Source organism: Lagenorhynchus albirostris, chromosome 13, assembly GCF_949774975.1.
Source record: "Lagenorhynchus albirostris chromosome 13, mLagAlb1.1, whole genome shotgun sequence".
NCBI classification, from domain to species: Eukaryota; Metazoa; Chordata; class Mammalia; order Artiodactyla; family Delphinidae; genus Lagenorhynchus; species Lagenorhynchus albirostris.
Window position 1 is genome coordinate 70,302,404 of NC_083107.1, and position 18,453 is coordinate 70,320,856.

At 52.3% G+C, this 18,453-nt stretch overlaps 1 protein-coding gene across 8 annotated transcripts in view; it reads left to right on the forward strand.

Moving 5' to 3' along the window:
* The first annotated feature begins 1,231 nt into the window (after positions 1-1,231).
* Positions 1,232-18,453, forward strand: part of ADCY3 (adenylate cyclase 3) — a 98,586-nt gene continuing 81,364 nt past the window's right edge. For 3 of the 8 annotated variants that reach the window (XM_060169735.1, XM_060169739.1, XM_060169740.1), the window contains exons 1-2: positions 1,234-1,709; positions 2,171-3,021. In XM_060169735.1, coding sequence (XP_060025718.1) covers positions 2,347-3,021 — 675 coding nt within the window. In that variant the 5' untranslated portion in view covers positions 1,234-1,709; positions 2,171-2,346. Of the gene's footprint in view, positions 1,710-2,170; positions 3,022-18,453 lie in introns of all 8 variants that reach the window. The other 5 variants (XM_060169738.1, XM_060169736.1, XM_060169737.1 and 2 more) reach the window with 5 other exon arrangements.

Below are 18,453 nucleotides of genomic sequence, written 5' to 3' on the forward strand. Positions count from 1 at the left end.
GGGGAGAAATGCTGCTTTACTGAAATTACCGTCCTCCTAAATCTGATGTTGTATTCCTCACGTTTGGAAGCAAAGCCCCGACAAGTTTGGGCTGAGGCTGGCAGCTTTTCTGAATCAGTATGAGGGTCGGACAGAAACAGCTGTGATAGGATCAATTCGCTGATGAATCTATTCCCTGAGGTTTGTGAGTTGACACCTGAGGTTCTGGAAAGGGCCCTCAAGGATGATCTCAAGAGGTCCAGGAGGCATCTTCATCCAGGGCCTGGATGGCTGAGTTTCTCCCTTCTCTTACCTACATCTCCTCCTCTCCCCAGGGAGCCCATCCTCTCATGCTGCTGGCTGTCCTCAGCAACTCTTTCCCCCACATTGTTACTTTTGCTCCAAAACAACCTATCTCCCTCCTCTCCCTTTATCTAAATTCCTAAAGCCCGTGGTTGAGCTTGGCAAGATATTCTGTCAAATCCAAGGAAAGTAATTTATACTAACGTGTAAGAGACTGAACGACTTAACCATTCAAAGGAGCATTTGAGTTTTTAACAGAGTTTGTAAATTCAAAAACGCCTCAAACAGGTGGAATGTGCACAAGAGATCTTTTTGAAGCAGGTTCTCTCCCAATTCCACGTGCCTCCCGGGCCACTCCTACCCGCTTCCTTCAAGAACCAGGCTCAGCTGCGGGCCCTTCTGCGGAAAGCTGCCAGGGTGGGCGGGGACACAGGCCAGGCGCACCGGCGGGGGGAGCCGTCCGCAAACCTCAGCCCCCGCCTCTCCGAGCCCGGAAGGAAGCTGCGGCAGAGGAGGGGGCGCCCGGGATGCCCCTAGCGCGCCTCACCTGCGGGAGGGCACGTCCCGGGCTTTTATCTTCTGAGACGGGCCTGCGGGGGGAAAGGCGCTGATTAACCCATCCTTCCTGCCACCGCCCACTCCGAGCTTCCACGCAGCCGTCGCCGCCAGCTCGCCGCCCGGTGTCGGAGCTTGGGGCCGCCAGGGGCCCTGCAACTCGCCCTCGCGCTCCTCCTCACGCTTCTCCTCCTTCCCCCCGCCGGGCCAGGTCTGGAGCCGGGCGCCTCACCCCCGCCCCCACCCCCCCACTACGGACGCGCTCGCCGAGAGGGCGGCGACTGCGGGGAGAGAGGGGCGCCGCCCGCCTCCCGGGGCCTGGAGCGCGCGTGGCCCCGGAGACGCCAGCGCCGCGCGGGGACTCACTGTGCAGCGCGCAGCGCCCCGACTCGGCTAGCTCCGCTCGGCGCGCGGGCGGGCCAGAGGATGCTGGCGGGCTTCCCCGGCTTCGGCCCTCGCTCCCGCCGCGGAGGGCCCCGGGTGCGCCCCTTGCCGCGCCGTCGCGACCACTGAGGGGCCAGAGGGAGGGGGCCGGCCGCGCATGCCGGCCCCGCGAGCCGCAGCCCTAGGGGCGGGCGCCCCCGAATTTTCCAGCCTCCGTCGCCGCCGCCTCCTCCTCCTTCCTCCTGCGGCCGGGCGCCTGTGGATGCTGAGGGGCAGTCCTGCGCCTCTCCCGGCCGGGTTCCCGGCCTGACGGCGGGAGAGTCGCGACCCGGCCGGGGACCGTGGCTCTGGCGGGGCAGCGCGGCTCCGTGGGAAGCAGCCCCCGGGCGCGCTGAGCCCTCCTGTCCCCTCCCGCTGCACGCGTGACTCGGCCTCGCAGCCCGCGAGGGGACCAGCCCGGACCACGCGGCTCCCGAGTTTCTGCACAGGTAAACGGAGGGGCAGGGCCAGCCTTCCGGAGGGCAAACAGTGCCCCGAGGTGGGGAGCCCGAGTGGCCGAGGAGCTGGGTGGGAAAGGAAGTAAACAGAGGAAGATTCGGGAACCCCCAGTTTTTTTTTCTAGCTTGTTTTATCTAGACCTTCTAAGGCTTGGGCCTGGAGGAGATTTACGTGAGGAAGTCAGGGACTGAGAGAGACGAGATGACCAAGGGTGCGACGGATGGAGAGGTGGCCAGGCCCGTCCATAGGCAGAGACAGGAGACGGAGTGTTTGGGCGGACAGGACTAAGTGTGTGTGGTCGGGTGGTGGAGTGAGCATGGGGGAGGCGGGAGAACGGCCCTGGTTCTGGAGCCCCTTGGAGCAAGGATTCTTTGAGGACAGCTGGGGTGGGTTGTGGAGAAAGCACAGGTAGGAAGGAAGAGGGGCTTCTACTCAGTGATGTCCTTTTAAGTTCCAGATGGTCAGTGCTGCCTGTGCCGGGGAAGCCAGCTCTGTGTTCCTGCCCGAGGGGGCCGGCCGTCAGCCTGCCCCAGGTCCCCAAGAGCCCTGGTAGGTGGCCCATTCCAGAGTCCCTCCTCTGTTCACCGTCCGCTTCTCCAGAGCCAGTAGAAGCAGACACCAGCCAGGATGCCGAGGACCCAGGGCTTCTCTGATCCTGAGTACTCGGCCGAGTACTCAGCCGAGTACTCCGTCAGCCTGCCCTCTGACCCTGACCGCAGGGTGGGCCGGACCCATGAGATCTCTGTCCGGAACTCGGGATCCTGCCTGTGCCTGCCTCGCTTCATGCGGCTGACCTTCGTGCCGGAGTCCTTGGAGAACCTGTACCAGACCTACTTCAAAAGGCAGCGCCACGAGACGCTGCTGGTGCTGGTGGTGTTCGCGGCCCTCTTCGACTGCTACGTGGTGGTCATGTGCGCGGTGGTCTTCTCCAGTGACAAGCTGGCTCCCCTGGCTGTGGCCGGGGTGGGGCTGGTGTTGGACATCATCCTGTTTGTGCTCTGCAAAAAGGGGCTGCTGCCCAACCGGGTCACCCGGAAAGTGGTGCCCTACCTGCTGTGGCTGCTGATAACAGCCCAGGTCTTCTCCTACCTGGGCCTGAACTTCTCCCGCGCCCACGCAGCCAGCGACACGGTGGGCTGGCAGGCCTTCTTCGTCTTCTCCTTCTTTATCACGTTGCCCCTCAGCCTCAGCCCCATCGTCATCATCTCTGTGGTCTCCTGCGTCGTGCACACGCTCGTCTTGGGGGTCACCGTGGCCCAGCAGCAGCGGGACGGGCTGAAGGGGATGCAGTTGCTGAGGGAGGTGAGTCCCACCTTTTGTCCCACCCAGCGGCTTCTCTTCCCAGCAGCTCTCAGCTGAGGTGGTACCCGTTTTGGAGATGGGGGTGGCATTGTTTTCTTTGCCCTTGAGTCAGAATGTCGGGGGGCAGGGGTCGTGGTCTGGGGTTCTCATCTGCCTGTGCAGGAAGGACCAGCTCTCCCTCAACCCCTGGCTTTGCAACAGAGCTTGTCTGTGGTTGGCCTTAGGGGTTGGAGGATTTCCGAACATTGGCCACTCTGTCACCTGTGCCCAGCCCGCGTGGGTGGCAGGAAGGCCCGCCTGGGCCTGGTCTTGAGCGAGGCAGCCTTGTGTTTGTCGTTGAGCTCTGCTGGGAAGACTTCTTGTGGGGAAAGAGGGCACCCTTGGCTTCTGGTCTCTAGCTTGTCATCGACTGGTTTCGGCGAGAGACTGAGTGTGTGGACTCAGTGCCCCTCTGTCAAATGGGGACAGAGTTGGCCTGCCTAAAGTGGTTGTTATTAAGATCAAAGGTTGTGGGTAACCTCAGATAAGGAGACGTGAAGGACTGTGTGTTTGTCGTAAATCCCACTTCTGCTGGGAGCTCAGGGTGCCCGAGCAGTCAGATGATGTAGGGAGTGGTGGTCTCCCCACAGAAGGCATGTCATGGGGATGCAAACGGGGCCAGGGTCGCCGGCCACAGCGAGGGGGTGTCTGCTGGTTCCAGAGGATGCCTTCCTGTGGAAGGGGTGAAATTTTGGCCTCAGCTTAACTAATAGGTAGTCTTGTGGTCCCACTGGGTGCCAAGACCCTGAGTAGGTTCTGAGGGGCTACAGAGATCGGGAGGTGTGATTCCTGGCCTTCTGCACTTATTATCTGGTAACCTGTCTGGGGGCGGGGGCTCCACAGGGCTTAGAGTCAATGAATTCCACAGCTGTGCGTCCTACCCACTACCTGCTTATTTTATATATGAGCCCAGAGATGGAGAGTGACCTCTCTAAGGCCACGCAGCTAGTTGTGGCAGTCAGCGGCTGGAATGTCCATTTCTAGATTCCCATTTCAGTGCTCTTGCTACTACGTCACACTGCTACCGCCATCTTGGCCAAAGCCATTAGTCTCCTGTGATTGGGGGCTGAGTGTCCAGGGGCGCAGCAGTGCCATTGGTGGTTGATGCAAGAAACCTGTGGGGCTGTCCCATTGCCTCCCGCTTAGTTAGATTGAAACACAGGTTTTTCTTCTGTTTTAAATTTTTCCTAGTTCTTGGACCAATATTCTTCCTGTTTTCGCATTCTGGCTCACACAGTGTCCTCTCTCACAGAAGCTTTGTGTGTTGATGCTGCAGGGGCCCAGCCCTGGGCTGGTGCACACGGATTGGTGAAGGCACACAGAAAGGTCCCTTTTCCTCCCCATGCCCTGTGCGTAAAGGGTGACAGCCTGCCATTCCCCTCATGACTTCCGGGTTGTTGAACCTAAGGTTGTGCTGCTGCCAGCTGAGGGCCCTGCTGGAAGCTTTCTGGGCGAGAATGGCGAGAGAGGCATTCCTATCAGGAATCGGTGACAAGCACAGCTTGGGGGCAGATAGGTGGGCATGGCAGCCTCTGGGGCCTGGGATCAAACTCTGAACCCTTTCCTTTTACTGAACAGTCACTTCTAGCCCTTTCCTCTCTGCCAGGGCCCCTGGACCACATGAGTTTCCCATGTGCTTTGCTGCCCATGAAGGGAGCACATCAGAAATTCTCCCCACTGGAGCCCAAGAGGCTGAACCCTTGATTGCTGGTGTCCTTTGGGCGCTGCTAAGAAAAACTCCAAAAGATTAGGAAACAGAAAAAAAAGATAGAAAAATAAGTAAATCAAGAATAGCAATATTAGTATCCCAGGAGAGCATGACCTTGACATGGAGGCAGCTTTGGGACTAGATGGGGAGGGAGAGGTGACTCCCAAGGTCCATTTGGGAGCCCGAGATAGAATGCAGGAGGCCCCAGCTTTCAGTGGGCTGTGTTCCAGAAGTTTCTGAGTCACTTGTTTGGGACTAATGTGACTTTATATATATATATATATATATATATATATATTTTTATTTTTAACAATTTAAAAAAATATTTATTTAGGCTGCACCAGGTCTTAGTTGCAGCATGCAGGATCTTTAGTTGCGGCATGCATGTGGGATCTAGTTCCCCCACCAGGGATCAAACTTAGGCCCCCTGCATTGGGAGCGTGGAGTCTTACCCACTGGACCATCAGGGAAGTCCCGTCATGTGACTTTTTAAAAGGTGCCTGGGTTCCCAGGCCCACTCACCAAAGTCTTAAGTCACAGTGTCCCTGCATTTGGTCTCTCAGAATACGGTGGAACCCTGAGCCCCCTGTGGCCCCGTGTTGTCATGGAGAGAGCACCTAGACACAGACCCCCCGGCCATGGAATGAAGCTCGCTCACCTGCCTGCAGCTCCCCTGGTCCCCTGTTACCTCCCGGCATGGGGCACCATCAGGGATAGGAGTGGGCAGGGGCTGGAGGACAGGGGTATGAGAACCGGCAACCAGACCCCCCCTCCCCCCACAATCAGAGTAGCCCCAGCCCCCGGCACCTCCTTGCTTTGCTGTCTTCTGCCCATAGACTCCCTTTTTCTTTCTCTTCTCCCGTCACCTGTTGGCTCCAGCCAGGGACCCCCTTCTGGGCTGGTGGGGGGATGAACCCAGTTTCCCAGTTAGAAGCAGACACTGGATTTCTGGGGGTTTGTGAGTGCTGCTGTCACCGGCAGCACCGAAGGAACCTTTCCAGTGCCCAAGTCTTCTTCCTCTGCACCCTTCATCCCCTCAAACCCATATTTGGCTCTGTGGGAGAAAGACAGAAGGACACAGGGGCCTCAGGGTAGCCTGAAGTGTCAGGGACAAGCCACACAGCCTGCGCTGCCTGGGTTCTTCTCTTGGGAGGTAGGCAGGTCAGGGTTCCCACCGAACAGCAGGTGGAGTCCGGGGCTGTGGGATGGGGCGATGCTGGGGCTTCGTTTATCAGTGAATGGGTGGCTCTAACTGAGCAACAGGTATGGCCTCGCAGCCTTTGGGGTCTGGGACTGAAGGGCGTCAGATCATGTCGTCGGAGGCTGTGGTGGAGGAGAGCGCGGCGTGGGGTTGGAGGGAGGGAGGAGCAAGCTGCGGCCGGCAGGCCTTTCCCACATCCCTCCCCCTGCCTGGCTCCTGGCCCAGCTTGCCTTTTACTCACCCCGAGCCGCCCAAGGGGTGAGCTGATGAAGCAGGAGGGGGTGGAGGGCAGGACCAGGCAGCTGCTGATGGGGGAGGATGAAGGGGGAGATGGGAGTGGGGAGAAAATGCAGCCGAGGTAGGGAACATTCCTGCGGCCCGTGGCTGCTCCCAGGACCCTCACATGTGCCCACGGACACCTGTTAGCTTCTGACAGGGTCCTGAAAGGAATGAGACTGTGGCAAGCTAGGAGCGAGGAACCCCTGAAACATATTTTATAGCTTTATTTCACGGCAGAAAGGCTATTTAGGGGCAAAACTCTCTCTTGGAGTTACTAGCCTGTTAAGACCTTTATTCACAAATGAGAACATGATAGAGCAGTGGATGTGGGATTCCTTTCACACCTACAAATCACAGAGCAAATCATTCGCCCAGTGAATGAATATTCGGCTCCGGGGGGCTTCAGTGGGGAGGGTGTGAGGAAGCTGATGCTTCAGATGCCCTGTCTGTAGGCTGGAGCTAAAGTTCATACACATCGTCTCAATCACTCCTGGGTGTTACTGGCTCCATTTTACAGATGAGGAAACTGAGGCTCAGGAGGACAAGAGAAGACAGAGGGGCTGGGTAACTGGGGAGGGATCACTGGTGAGTGAGATGGTGGGTGTGAGGGCAGGGGGCTTCCCTGAAAGCCTCTTTTTCTCTGGAAGCTGGCATCTGGGCCTCCTTCCTGCATCTGTGGCTGCCCCCAGATGCCTTTGCTATAAGCAGTGTTGAAGAACAGTGCCAAGAGGTGGGAGGACCTAAAATATCATAGGAAGCGCCCCTCTGTTTCACCCTGGGAATTGGTTGCAAGGGCAGGGAGAAGCCTGTGACAGAATGTTCCTGTTGGGAACGTGGCCAGGAGTGTATGAGAAGTGAGTGGGGGAAGCAGGAACGGGAGCTAGGCGGGGAGGCAGCAGCCTGGGGCTCTGAGCAGCTGAGGCGTGTGTGCAGGACACAGGCTGGGAGGGGGCAAAGCCAACCCGGTTCTTGGTCCTTTGGCCCTGGGCTCTGCCCCTGTCCCACAGATGGCTCATCCTCTACAAAAAGCGTGCAGATGGGTATCATGTAGGAACCGGGATAATAAGGAAATGCACAGAAGGGGACCAGGAGGCCATCGAATCCAGCTGCACGTGGGGGAAGAATAGTCAATTATTGAACATGTGAACAACTTTGCAGAAAGTTCCCCCCTCAGTGCTTCCCCTGGTCACATTTCTCTGGGGCCTTTTCTGATCCTTTTCTGTGTGTAAACAGGGTGTTTCCAGTCTGGCATCATCGTGCAAATGCATTTTAGGTCCCACCTTTCACCCACGTGATTTCACTGACATTTTGCCATGCACATGGGAGTCCTCGTGTTCATTATTTTAAATCAACACTTTGTCATCAGCCGGGTTTTTCCGGAGAGGGCCGCGTCAGTGGGGCCAGGTCCAGGCACCAGTCTCCATGCCAAGGTCTGGTGAAATCTCCAAGAGGCAGAATTGCTAGGACTCCAGGTTATTCTGCAATTTCTTCATCAATGTGCAGTGAATCCCAGTAGGGTGCTTCAACCCTGAATAAACCTTCAGCCAACCCCCAGCTGTCCCCTCATGAACATATGTACTCGTGATGATCTGCTTTACCGCGGGTACAGTCCTGACCGACGCTCAGACGTGTGAGCTCAGAGGTAACCCCTAGGTGGAAACCCAGCGAACATGGGGATGGACAAGGTACTCAGTGTGCTGAACTCTTGCTGTATTTCAGTCAAGTATTTTCCAGCAAGAGGTAGAAAGTATTTCCTTTTTACAGATGAGGAAACTGAAATGTGTGATGAGTGAAATGGCTTGTCCAGAGCCGCATAGCTAGAAGGTAGAGGAGCAGGGTTCGAATCTAGGTCAGTGGGATTCCAGAGTTCCTTCTCTTCTGCAGTCATAAAAGATCTTCCCTAAGAGTCTGTTGAGATACAGTTCCAACAGGATTGGGTCTTTAGTTTCTCCACCCACAACCATGAGAAGGAACAACATGGGGGTTGAGGAGGTGTTTCTAGGGGCAGAAGTATTGCCACTGATCAAGGAGCAGAGCTGTCTGGGGGTTCCGTGTTGCAGCCGACATTCCTTATGCCCCTTTAGGAGGCATTGTTACATTACAGGACATTGTAGTCACCAATATCTGTAATCATGACGCCCACTTCAAGAGAATATTAAATTACAGTCAATATAAAGTGAGGTCTAATACTGCATTCTAAAAACGTTTTTGTCAGAAATGGATAAGAACACATTTGGACAAATAAGGATTACATTTGGGCTCTCTAGGAAGTTCACTAATGTGGGTTGGCCCGTTTCTCAGTGGCGTTACTGCACATGTATTCCTTCATTTACCCTGTTTCAGTTATCCGTGGTTATATAACATATAACCTCAAAATTTAAAGCAATAACAACTGTTCTTGGCTTAAAACAATAACAGTTTATCTCATGATTCTCTGGGTTGACTGTGCTCTCAGCTGGATGCTTCTCTGCCTCACGTGGCACTGGCCGAGGTCACTCACTTGGCTGCCTGGACTGTTTCATTCATTGCCGGCATTCAGCTGAAAGCTTTGTTGGCAAGCTCTAAGAAGGCCTTACTCACATGTCTAAAGCCGTCGAGCTTCTCCAGTGACCCCTCCAAGTGGTTAGCTTGGGCTTCCTCACAGCATGGTGGAGCATGGTGGTGTCTGGGAGACAGTGGTAGCTATCAGAGGTTTTAAAGGCTAGACCCATCACTATTGGTCAAAGCACATCACAGGGGTAACCCAGGTGCAAGATAAGGGGAAATTGATTCTACACCTTGACATGAGGGTGATATGTACGTACAGGGAAGGAAGGAATGGAGGGCAGCCGTCTTCTGAGGCTGTTTACTAAACCAGGTGGCACGTGGTGGATGTTGGGGAGAAGAGATGAAGAGAGCCATGAGTCTGGGTGGGGTACCACAGGATGCCTCAGAAGTGAGAAATGTGGTCCACTGTATAGTGGGCTGTATATAGTCAGCCCTCTGTATCTGTGAATGTGAAACCTGCAGATATGGAGGGCCGACTGTCTTCATTGTACTATGCCATTTTATATATGCCATTGTTATCCACGGAGGCCTCTAGAACCAGTCTTCTCCAGATACTGAGAGATGACTGTATATAACTTTTTGAAGGTATTGGTTCTCTACGAGAGCCAATACATCATTTCTAAGATTTTTCAGAAAGTTAGAAACTGCATTGCACATGAAAAGATGATGGCTCGTGGTTCACCTGCATGGGCTTTGCCTTACCTTACCTTCAGAAGAAGAATTTTTTTCTTAACTTTTCCAACACGCATACCCTCTCTGTCCAGGGCACTGCACTAGGTTACGGGGAGGCACACCTGCCTCTAGTCACGACCCCAGCACCAGTGCCGGCCCTTTCTGTCCACATGTCAGCTAGATGGGCAGCCTGGCTCTGGCATTTGTATTCCTTTCCCAGGAGGTGGGAATTTGCCAGTGTGCATCCTTCAGAAACATGTCGAATTTGTCTTCCTAGCAGGTTGTTGTTTGCCTCAAGGAGGGTAAGAGCAATAGTACAGGCCCTCTGCAGCCCCTTGCAGTGCCTTGTTCCTGGCTGTCACTCTATAAATGTTTGTTGAATAAATACCTTCCTGCTTTGCTTTTATCTTTACTTCCTTCCTCATCAACTCTGGTTGACAGTTTGATAAATTTTTGGTTAGATCCAGGCTAGGGAAATGTTCTGGTACTAACCTAAGTGATTAGAGAATGATGTTTTTAAAGCAAGACTTATATAACTCTTCAAGAGTGCTAATCAGTACTCCTTTGCCACTTGTTTTTTTTTTTTTTTTGCGGTGCGCGGGCCTCTCACTGTTGTGGCCTCTCCTGTTGCGGAGCACAGGCGCCAGACGCGCAGGCTCAGCGGCCATGGCCCACGGGCCCAGCTGCTCCGCGGCATGTGGGATCTTCCCGGACTGGGGCACGAACCCGTGTCCCCTGCATCGGCAGGCGGACTCTCAACCACTGCGCCACCAGGGAAGCCTTGCAATCATCATTTTTAATGGCTGCATAATATGATGTTGGCTAAATGTACCATAATTAACTCAACTGTTCCTTTTCTGTAGGGCATTTGGTTACTCTTAATTTATTAATTTTATGTATTTATCATCTATATTTCATTTACTTATTATTATTTGTATGTAATACTAGCAGGCCCATGGCCTCTCTCCTGTCCCCTCCTGGTGATTTTATATCTAATGCTCCTTCCTTCCTCTGATCACATTTTCAGCTGTTTCTCCCAGCAAAATTCCTCTTTGTGGTTCCGAAGAAATTTGCTTTGATTAGTAATGAAACCTTTTCTTCCCCTTTCCCGTTCCTCTCTTCAAGAGCACTTTCTTTGTTGTAAACAGAAAAGAAAATGACACGTTTCAGAAGAAATCCCACCTCACGCTTTACCCCCATTCAAAACCCCAGCGTAAGCAGACTGGATTTGAACCCTGGCGGGATTTCCGCGGTTGTGGGTTGTGTTCCGCGTCATCTTAGGACTGGTCCCCATGAAATGTAACGTGGGGCCAGCTGAGTCAGAGCTGGCAGTGTCAGGCTGGGCAGCCACCTTTCCAGGCCGGAGTTGGCCCTAGGTGGGCTCCTGGGCTGCCCCTGGAAGGCTGAGGTTTTCACCCAAGGGGACCGGGCTCTGGGGAATTGATCCCCCTGGGTCTCATTCTTAAGAGACTGACCCATAAGCCCAAGGCTTAGTCACCGACCTGCTGGTGGTAGGTGGCCCTTCCCACCCTCCCAGGAAGGGGAATACTCTGTTATTTGGCACAAATTTACTGCAAATTCCTAAGAAGCCACATCACTAATTTCCTGGAGGGGGATCTGAGCAAAGGGCATTGCCTGGTGCTGGGGGGCGGTCATCTTCCCAGGCTGGGGCTGGGAGCTGCCCCCTGCCGCCCCCGGGCTCGTTTCCCAGCACTGGGCGACGCTGTCAGCTAGACACAGCTTCCCCCAGATTGCCAGAAAAGTGCCACAGTTTCTCACCTGTCAGCACTCTGTTTTCTAAACTCCTACGCATGGTTACAGTTTATCTTTCATTGTGCAGTATTGAGCACTCTGGAAGACACATTAATCCCCCCTTCCCTAAATTGGGGTTGTAGTTGTGAATATTATATTGCCCATCTCTGGGGACAGATCTGGGACACTGCCTCTTTATTTCAGTAAAGGGCCCAATGTAGGTGGTTACTTTAGGGAACCACCATGTCCTGTCCCTTCAGTGTCCTGTCTCAGACCAACTGACCTCTACATTTTAAACTAACGCAGGGGCCTCGGAAGCCTGACCCGTGGGTGGGCTTTTCTGCTTCGGGAATCTGAGGGCCCTGGCTTCATAGTCATTGACTTGGTTTACTTCCTGGCTCCCCCCACTTACCAGCTGGGGGATCCTGTGTACATTATTCAATCTAAGTCTAGTTTCTGCTCTGTGAAGTGGCCTAATAACACCTCCTTCGCTGGGTTAGTGTAGGGATGAAACACGCACTAGCGATGAAAACATGTCCTTTTGGTTGGTGCAGGGCCGGATACACAGCTGGCGCTAGAAAAATGCTTGTTGCTTTGGCTGTCGCTGTCATGAGTATTAGTGGCTCTGATGGAGAGGAATTTTTAAAAAGCTGGGGCCAACCCCAAGGGAGGGAAGAGCAGCTCCATGCACTGGATGTCTGCAGGGCACCTGGATTGGGTCATCAGACACTCATCACCCCATTATTTATTTATCAGTTTTTTTGCTGGGCCACCATTTTTCTTGTTGTTGTCTTAGAAATGAGACACATGCTTTTCAGTTGAGGTTCCCTGTGAGGACAAAGAATTCTGTACTTTTGATGCAGGGTTGTTGGTTTGCATCACAGCCGTGGCTTTTCACTTAATATCTTTTTCCTTTATTCCTTCTTTTCGGAGGAATCAGTTAAGATTAGTAGCAGGAGACGTAGAGAATGGACTTGAGGACACGGGGAGGGGGAAGGGTAAGCTGGGACGAGGTGAGAGAGTGGCGTGGACATATATACACTACCAAATGTAAAATAGATAGCTAGTGGGAAGCAGCCTCATAGCACAGGGAGATCAGCTCGGTGCTTTGTGACCACCTAGAGGGGTGGGACAGGGAGAGTGGAAGGGAGACGCAAAAGGGAGGGGATATGGGGATATATGTATACATATAGCTGATTCACTTTATTATACGGCAGAGACTAACACAACGTTGTAAAGCAATTATACTCCAATAAAGATGTTTTAAAAAAAATTTAGTGGCAGGTGGGGGAGACAGGGAAGGAAGTCTCTGGAATGATTTGGACTGGAGGAGTGTCAAGCCTGCTCTTCCACTAGGTTAAATGCTTGAGCTCTGTGGAGCTTGTTCCCTTTATTGCGAATAAAGGGGACACAGGGCTGTGGGGTGTCCCCGTTGCTCCTGGGTGGCCTCATTTTGTTCGTTTTCACGCACACCTCGTGACACTTATCACTGGATTTAGCGGTAGAAAAGATCGTGGAGCTCACAGTTCAATTTACAGGGGTAATAAAGGATTAGAGAGTGTGGCTGGTGTCAAGTCCAAGCCTTCTAGGTCCAAATGCAGTGCAAGTCCTCTAATCTGATGAGGTTGAGACAGGTGGTTGGTCAGTTAATGCAGAAAGTTAAATTACTGTGATAGTGGTCACACAGCTGTGTGTCAGAACACATAATTATACACCAAAGAGAGTGAATTTTACTGTATGGGGAAAAAAAGGGAGTAAAAACAAAGCTAGATGGTGGTAAGCACCGGTGGTCATTGGATGACCTTGACACATTGTGTAAGAGCCATGATGCCTTAGACACTGTGGGGCGAGGGGGGGGTTGGATGGGGCACAAAGAACATTCTGAGGTGAAGGAAGCGTTCCCTGTGGTGATTGTGGATGTAGTCACACAGCTGTGTGAATTTGTCAACACTCATCAAAATATACATTTTATTATCTACTATTATTATTATTAGGCCGTGCCACGTGGCTTGGGGGATCTCAGTTCCCCGACCAGGGATTGAACCCCGGCCCCCTGCGGTGGAAGTGCAGAGTCCTAACCGCTGGACCGCCAGGGAATTCCCAAAATACACATTTTACACGGGTGCTCTTTATTGTATGCAAACTATAACTCAACGAAGTAGATTTTTAGAAGTCAGTAGAATCCAGCAATCACAAAAAATTGCACATAAATATATACATTTATATGCATTTAAAATAGCTTATTTCAGTTGAAAACATTTAGCTGCTCAGCTTTTGTGGAAAGGAAAAATCTTTCCTTCGCATCTGGGTGCTCTTGTTGGTGTTCCTTGAGGCCTTTTGTAGCTAAGATGTGTCCTCTGTAATTTCTAGTTTCCTTAAAGTGGAGGGAGGATTAAAAGTCACTTGGAAATAATCTAGGTACAGAATCCTAGATTTTTATGACTTTTTTGGGGGGGGCTAAATTTTTGCAGTTTTGCCCACGTCTAATTCAGCAGCAGTTTCTATTAGCTACTTACATTTATTCAGGAACTTCCAAAATGTTCACTTTACTTTTCTTAGAAATAACAACTGTCTTTCATACTCATATTTTATCTGTTTAGGTTCTTCAGTAAGTTATGTAAATGTAATACCAAAAAACAACTGACATAAGCAGGTTTGGGACTAAACACAACTGACTTTTGGGAGACACTCCAGAAGTCGGAGCAGATGTGCAGGAAAGTTTTGGAGAGGATCCTGCCAGCTGTGCGTGTAAGGTCAGCAGGTTTTACAGGGGGTGGATAAGCTTTGCTCCTGGCCCTCCTACTGGAGCCCCATCCTGCCCCCTCTTAGCATCTGGTCCTGGTTCTAGTTTATACAGAGGAAGTGCACACGTCTGCCTCTTGTTCTCTACCCAGCAGCCCTCCTAATATTTGAGTTCAGCCATCTTGTTCTCTCTCTGTCTCCTCTTCAGCCTAACCCATTGAACTTTTTCAAGAAGTCCTCAGGTGACATTTCCAGACCTTACATCATGCTAGCACTTCTCTTTGGCTGCAAACTGAAACGTGGTGCTTGGGGTGCCTTCTCCCCCTTTTTTTTTTTTTTTTTTTTTTTTTGCGGTACGCGGACCTCTTACTGCTGTGGCCTCTCCCGTTGCGGAGCACAGGCTCCGGACGTGCAGGCTCACCGGCCTTGGCTCACGGGCCCAGCCGCTCTGTGGCATGTGGGATCCTCCCGGACTGGGGCACGAACCCGCGTCCACTGCATCGGCAGGCAGACTCTCAACCACTGCACCACCAGGGAAGTCCACCTTCTTCCATTTTACACGCATTTCCCCCTGCCTGCTCTAAGAACCCTGCCCATCTTGCCTTGTCGCAGGACACAAATGCTAGAGGTAAAATTCTACAGCTGTAATTTGAGGTTTGGTGGGGAGGGTGGTCTCCGCTCCTGGAAAATTTAGGCATCAGGTCTTAATAAAAGAATTATAGTCCGCGTGAAAATTGAAGTTAATATAGAGGAGCCCAGTGCTGCTTAGATGGCAGGACAGCTCTCCAGAGACTGACGGAATGTTCCCGGCCTGGCAGGGTGTGCTGTTTAAGGGATTGGGGCGGCTGAGGAACTGTTTGTTCCCAGGGACTGTTCCTCTGGAACTGCTGCTCGGGGCTGGAGGTATGTTTGCCTCCCTGGGCTGCCCTCTGACCACGGCTGTGTCCCTCTGCAGCCTGCACGCCCCCTATACCTCTCCCTTTCCCACTGCTTCTCTGTTCCTGTCGCCCTGCCGGAGCAATAAAGATCAGCACGATTATCAGGTTACCCAGAATCTGACCCGTCCTCTTCTTTGTCTGCCCTCTTCTTTTCCTACAGGGATACTGTGTTTGTTGTTGATTACTTAGGATGTGTAATTGCATGTGTGTGCCTGTTGATGGACATCTATTGTCCTTCTGTCTACAAATTTATCTTTTCACTCAGCCAAACACGTATGGTCTGGACACATGTTTACACAAGTTCCTGGGGATACAGAGACAGTAACCTCGGGTCCTGCCTACAAGGGAGGCCCAGCTTGGTTTATTTACATTTTTTTAAAAAATAAATATTTATTTTTGGCTGCATTGGGTCTTCACTGCTGCGCACGGGCTTTCTCTAGTTGCAGTGAGCCAGGGCTACTCTTTGTTGCAGTGCACAGGCTTCTCATTGTGGTGGCTTCTCTTGTTGCGCAACATGGGCTCTAGGTGCGTGGGCTTCTGTAGTTGTGGCATGCAGGCTCAGTAGTTGTGGCTTGCTGGCTCTAGAACGCGGGCTCAGTAGTTGCAGTGCACGGGCTTATTTGCTCCGCGGCATGTGGGCATGTGGGATCTTCCTGGACCAGGGCTCGAACCCGTGTCCGTTGCATTGGCAGGATGATTCTTTTTTTTTTTTTTTGAAGGCGGATTCTTAATTACTGTGCCACTAGGGAAGTCCTGGTTTATTTACTTTCTTTAAAAAAAAAAAAAAGAATCATCTGTGGATATGGACCTGGCGCAGAGCAGTCCCTCCATAAATAGTTGTTGAATGTTGATGCATGAATTTTTAGTAAGCTGAATCGCATGAAATGGCCAATATCCAACCACTTTCAACGTGCAAACAATGGCAGTTTCACTTCATATGGTTCTGTTTAATATAAAAGTAATAGATGTGCTCATTGTGGAAAGCCTGGGAAATACTAAGTAGTACGGGAAAATATTACCCATGATATTATCTTTCAAGGATACCTACTGTTAACATTGGGTCCCTTTTTACAGATAGATAGTTGTGACGATTGATTTGTCTTCTATATCATGTGTTGTGCTTATTGTAAGAAATAATTCAACCGAGGCAGAAGTACGAAGCATAAAAGCAAAAGCCCCCCTTTCCTCTGCCGCCCCCCCCACCATAGGCAGCCGTCGCGAAGTGTGTGGTGGGTATACTTCCAGAGAGCATTCTATGAATTTGCATTTTTATGTGATATATGTACATTTAGGATTGAGAGGTTGTGTATGTAAGTTTCGGCAGATCAGCGAAGCAAACCTGTCAGCGCTAACGTCCACACATTCCTCTCCGGTAGCTGGTGTCCCCCTCGAGGTGGTGACGTGTCCCCATGAACTGCAGCCCTTCCCTCTTTCAGCCAGGGGCCCCCACATGGGGTCCACTCTGGTGGCCCCTCGCGTGCACCTGCAACCGTTCCTGTAGCTGAGGAAGCGCCGTCGTATCCACGTACCCGCCGTGTGCTGACATCCTTTGTGTTTGTGACTTTGCCTGTTTTATCACCAACTCTTCAGTGAACAGGAGTGGAGCTCAAACTCTGCCCCTGCGGGCGCAGGTCTCAGGAAAACCATTTGATGTTGCTGAGCTTGGTTTCCTCCTCGGTAAGTGAGGAGAATAGGGGGTGGGAGCCCCGTGAGCACGAGCCAGCCGCCAGGCCGGGTGCTGGGCTCCAGCGGCTGGATCTGCCTCTTCCAGCTCTGAGATCTTGGTCACCTTGCTTAGTCCTCTCTGGGCCTTCGTTACTAAATCTCTCAACGAGCTAATAAAGCTCTTAGAATAGTGCTCACTTCATGATCTTGCCGTGCTGGTGGTACGCGCTAGCTCCTCCAGGGTTGTGGCCAAGGCTGTAATGAGAGGATGAGTGGAAGCACTTTGTAAACCACAAGCCCCATTCAGATGCAGGTGTTACTATGATGATATGCTTATCTGTCACTGTGTAAAACCCCAGGCTGTATCCCTGTTGGGAGGTGCCAGACTGCATTGTGCTTGAGTGGTATTTACAGATCTGGAGGGCTTGGGGTTTGCACCTAAGAGGATCTTGTTCCTGCTGCTTGCTGCCCCTGCTGCCCATACTGCTTATGCCAGGAGGGGCGGCCTCGGAGAGATTACTGAGCGTTTCCAGAGGGGATGCTGAGGCCCAGAGGGGAAGTGACTTGCCTGAGGCCCCACAGACAGACAGTCTCAGTGCCTCTGTCTGTAGCCTTGGTCTCCTGGCCCCTAGGCCAGTACTCTTCTGACCCCTCAAAGAGGGCACTCTGTGCTCCACTGTGCCCCACTGTGTGCTGGGGCAGGGACCCGTGACAGGAGCAGGAGGGAGATGGAGAGTCTGTTCCTCAGTAGCCAGAGTGGCTCTGTTTCGGGAACTTATGTGGAGACGGGAGCGTCCAAGGCGGGTGGCTGGGAGGGGTAGGTGGGCATTGCAGGCAGGTGACATGGGGGTAATGGAGTGAAAGGAGTGAGGGGCCATTGGGGTGGTAGGAGGAAGTTGTTCAGGTAGGAGGCTGTTGAGCATGTGGTTGTGTGGGGAGAATGAGAGGTGGAGATGGAAGGAGCGCAGGTCACCTGGTGTGGGCGTGTTTGAAGGAATGGTGTGGAGTTCTGGGCCATTGAAAGACTTTCCAGTGTAAAACTGGGATGGCCTCAGGCTTCATGTCTTCTGCTGGTGAGCTGCTCTTGGTTGCATGGTCCATTTTGCTTTTGTTCTTCTAATTTTGGGAATTCTGTTTGCTTTCTTGGGGCCTCCCACACCTTACCAGGCCAGGGTTCTCTCCCCAGAGACCTGGATCCAAGAGCTGAGTAGCTTCCTGGAACATGATTGCCTACTCCTGCCCCCCTGGTTTTATAAGAAGGACGTCGGAAGCTGGAATGTTTTTTTTCCAGCTCTTGAGAGCTACATTGAGAGACTGGTCTGAGAGTGAAGATCCTTGGAGGATATTTCCTCTGGCTCAGTATAATTGACTTAATCTGCTGTGTGTCTCATTTTTCCCTTTGGAAAAAGGAGCGATGCTGCCTGACTCACTCCTTCCTAAAATACTGTGTGCTCAACTTCTTCCTCAGCAAAGTCTCGCATAGGCGCGTTTTGACATAACATCGCTCTTACTCCCATCACAGGGTCCAATAGCTTGCTTTCTTTTGGGTCTGAGGGTGGGACTCATCCCAAAATGACTTGACAGGATGTCCGCAAGCTCTCAAGGAGCCACTGTGACAGACAAGACCTGTGAGAGTACAGAGAAAAGGCATCATTCTGTCTTGCTTGGGAAAGTTCTCACGGAGGAGGCAGTACTGAGGTGTGCCATGAAGGGGAAATTAAATTTTGAGCCCTGGATTGGTAAGGGGCAGAGACAGTTGCTGGTGGGCAGTGGTGTGAGGATGCATACACACACACACACACACACACACACACACACACACACACACACACACACACACACACACACACACACACAGAGAACTTTTGACTGCAGAATTGGGTGTGTGA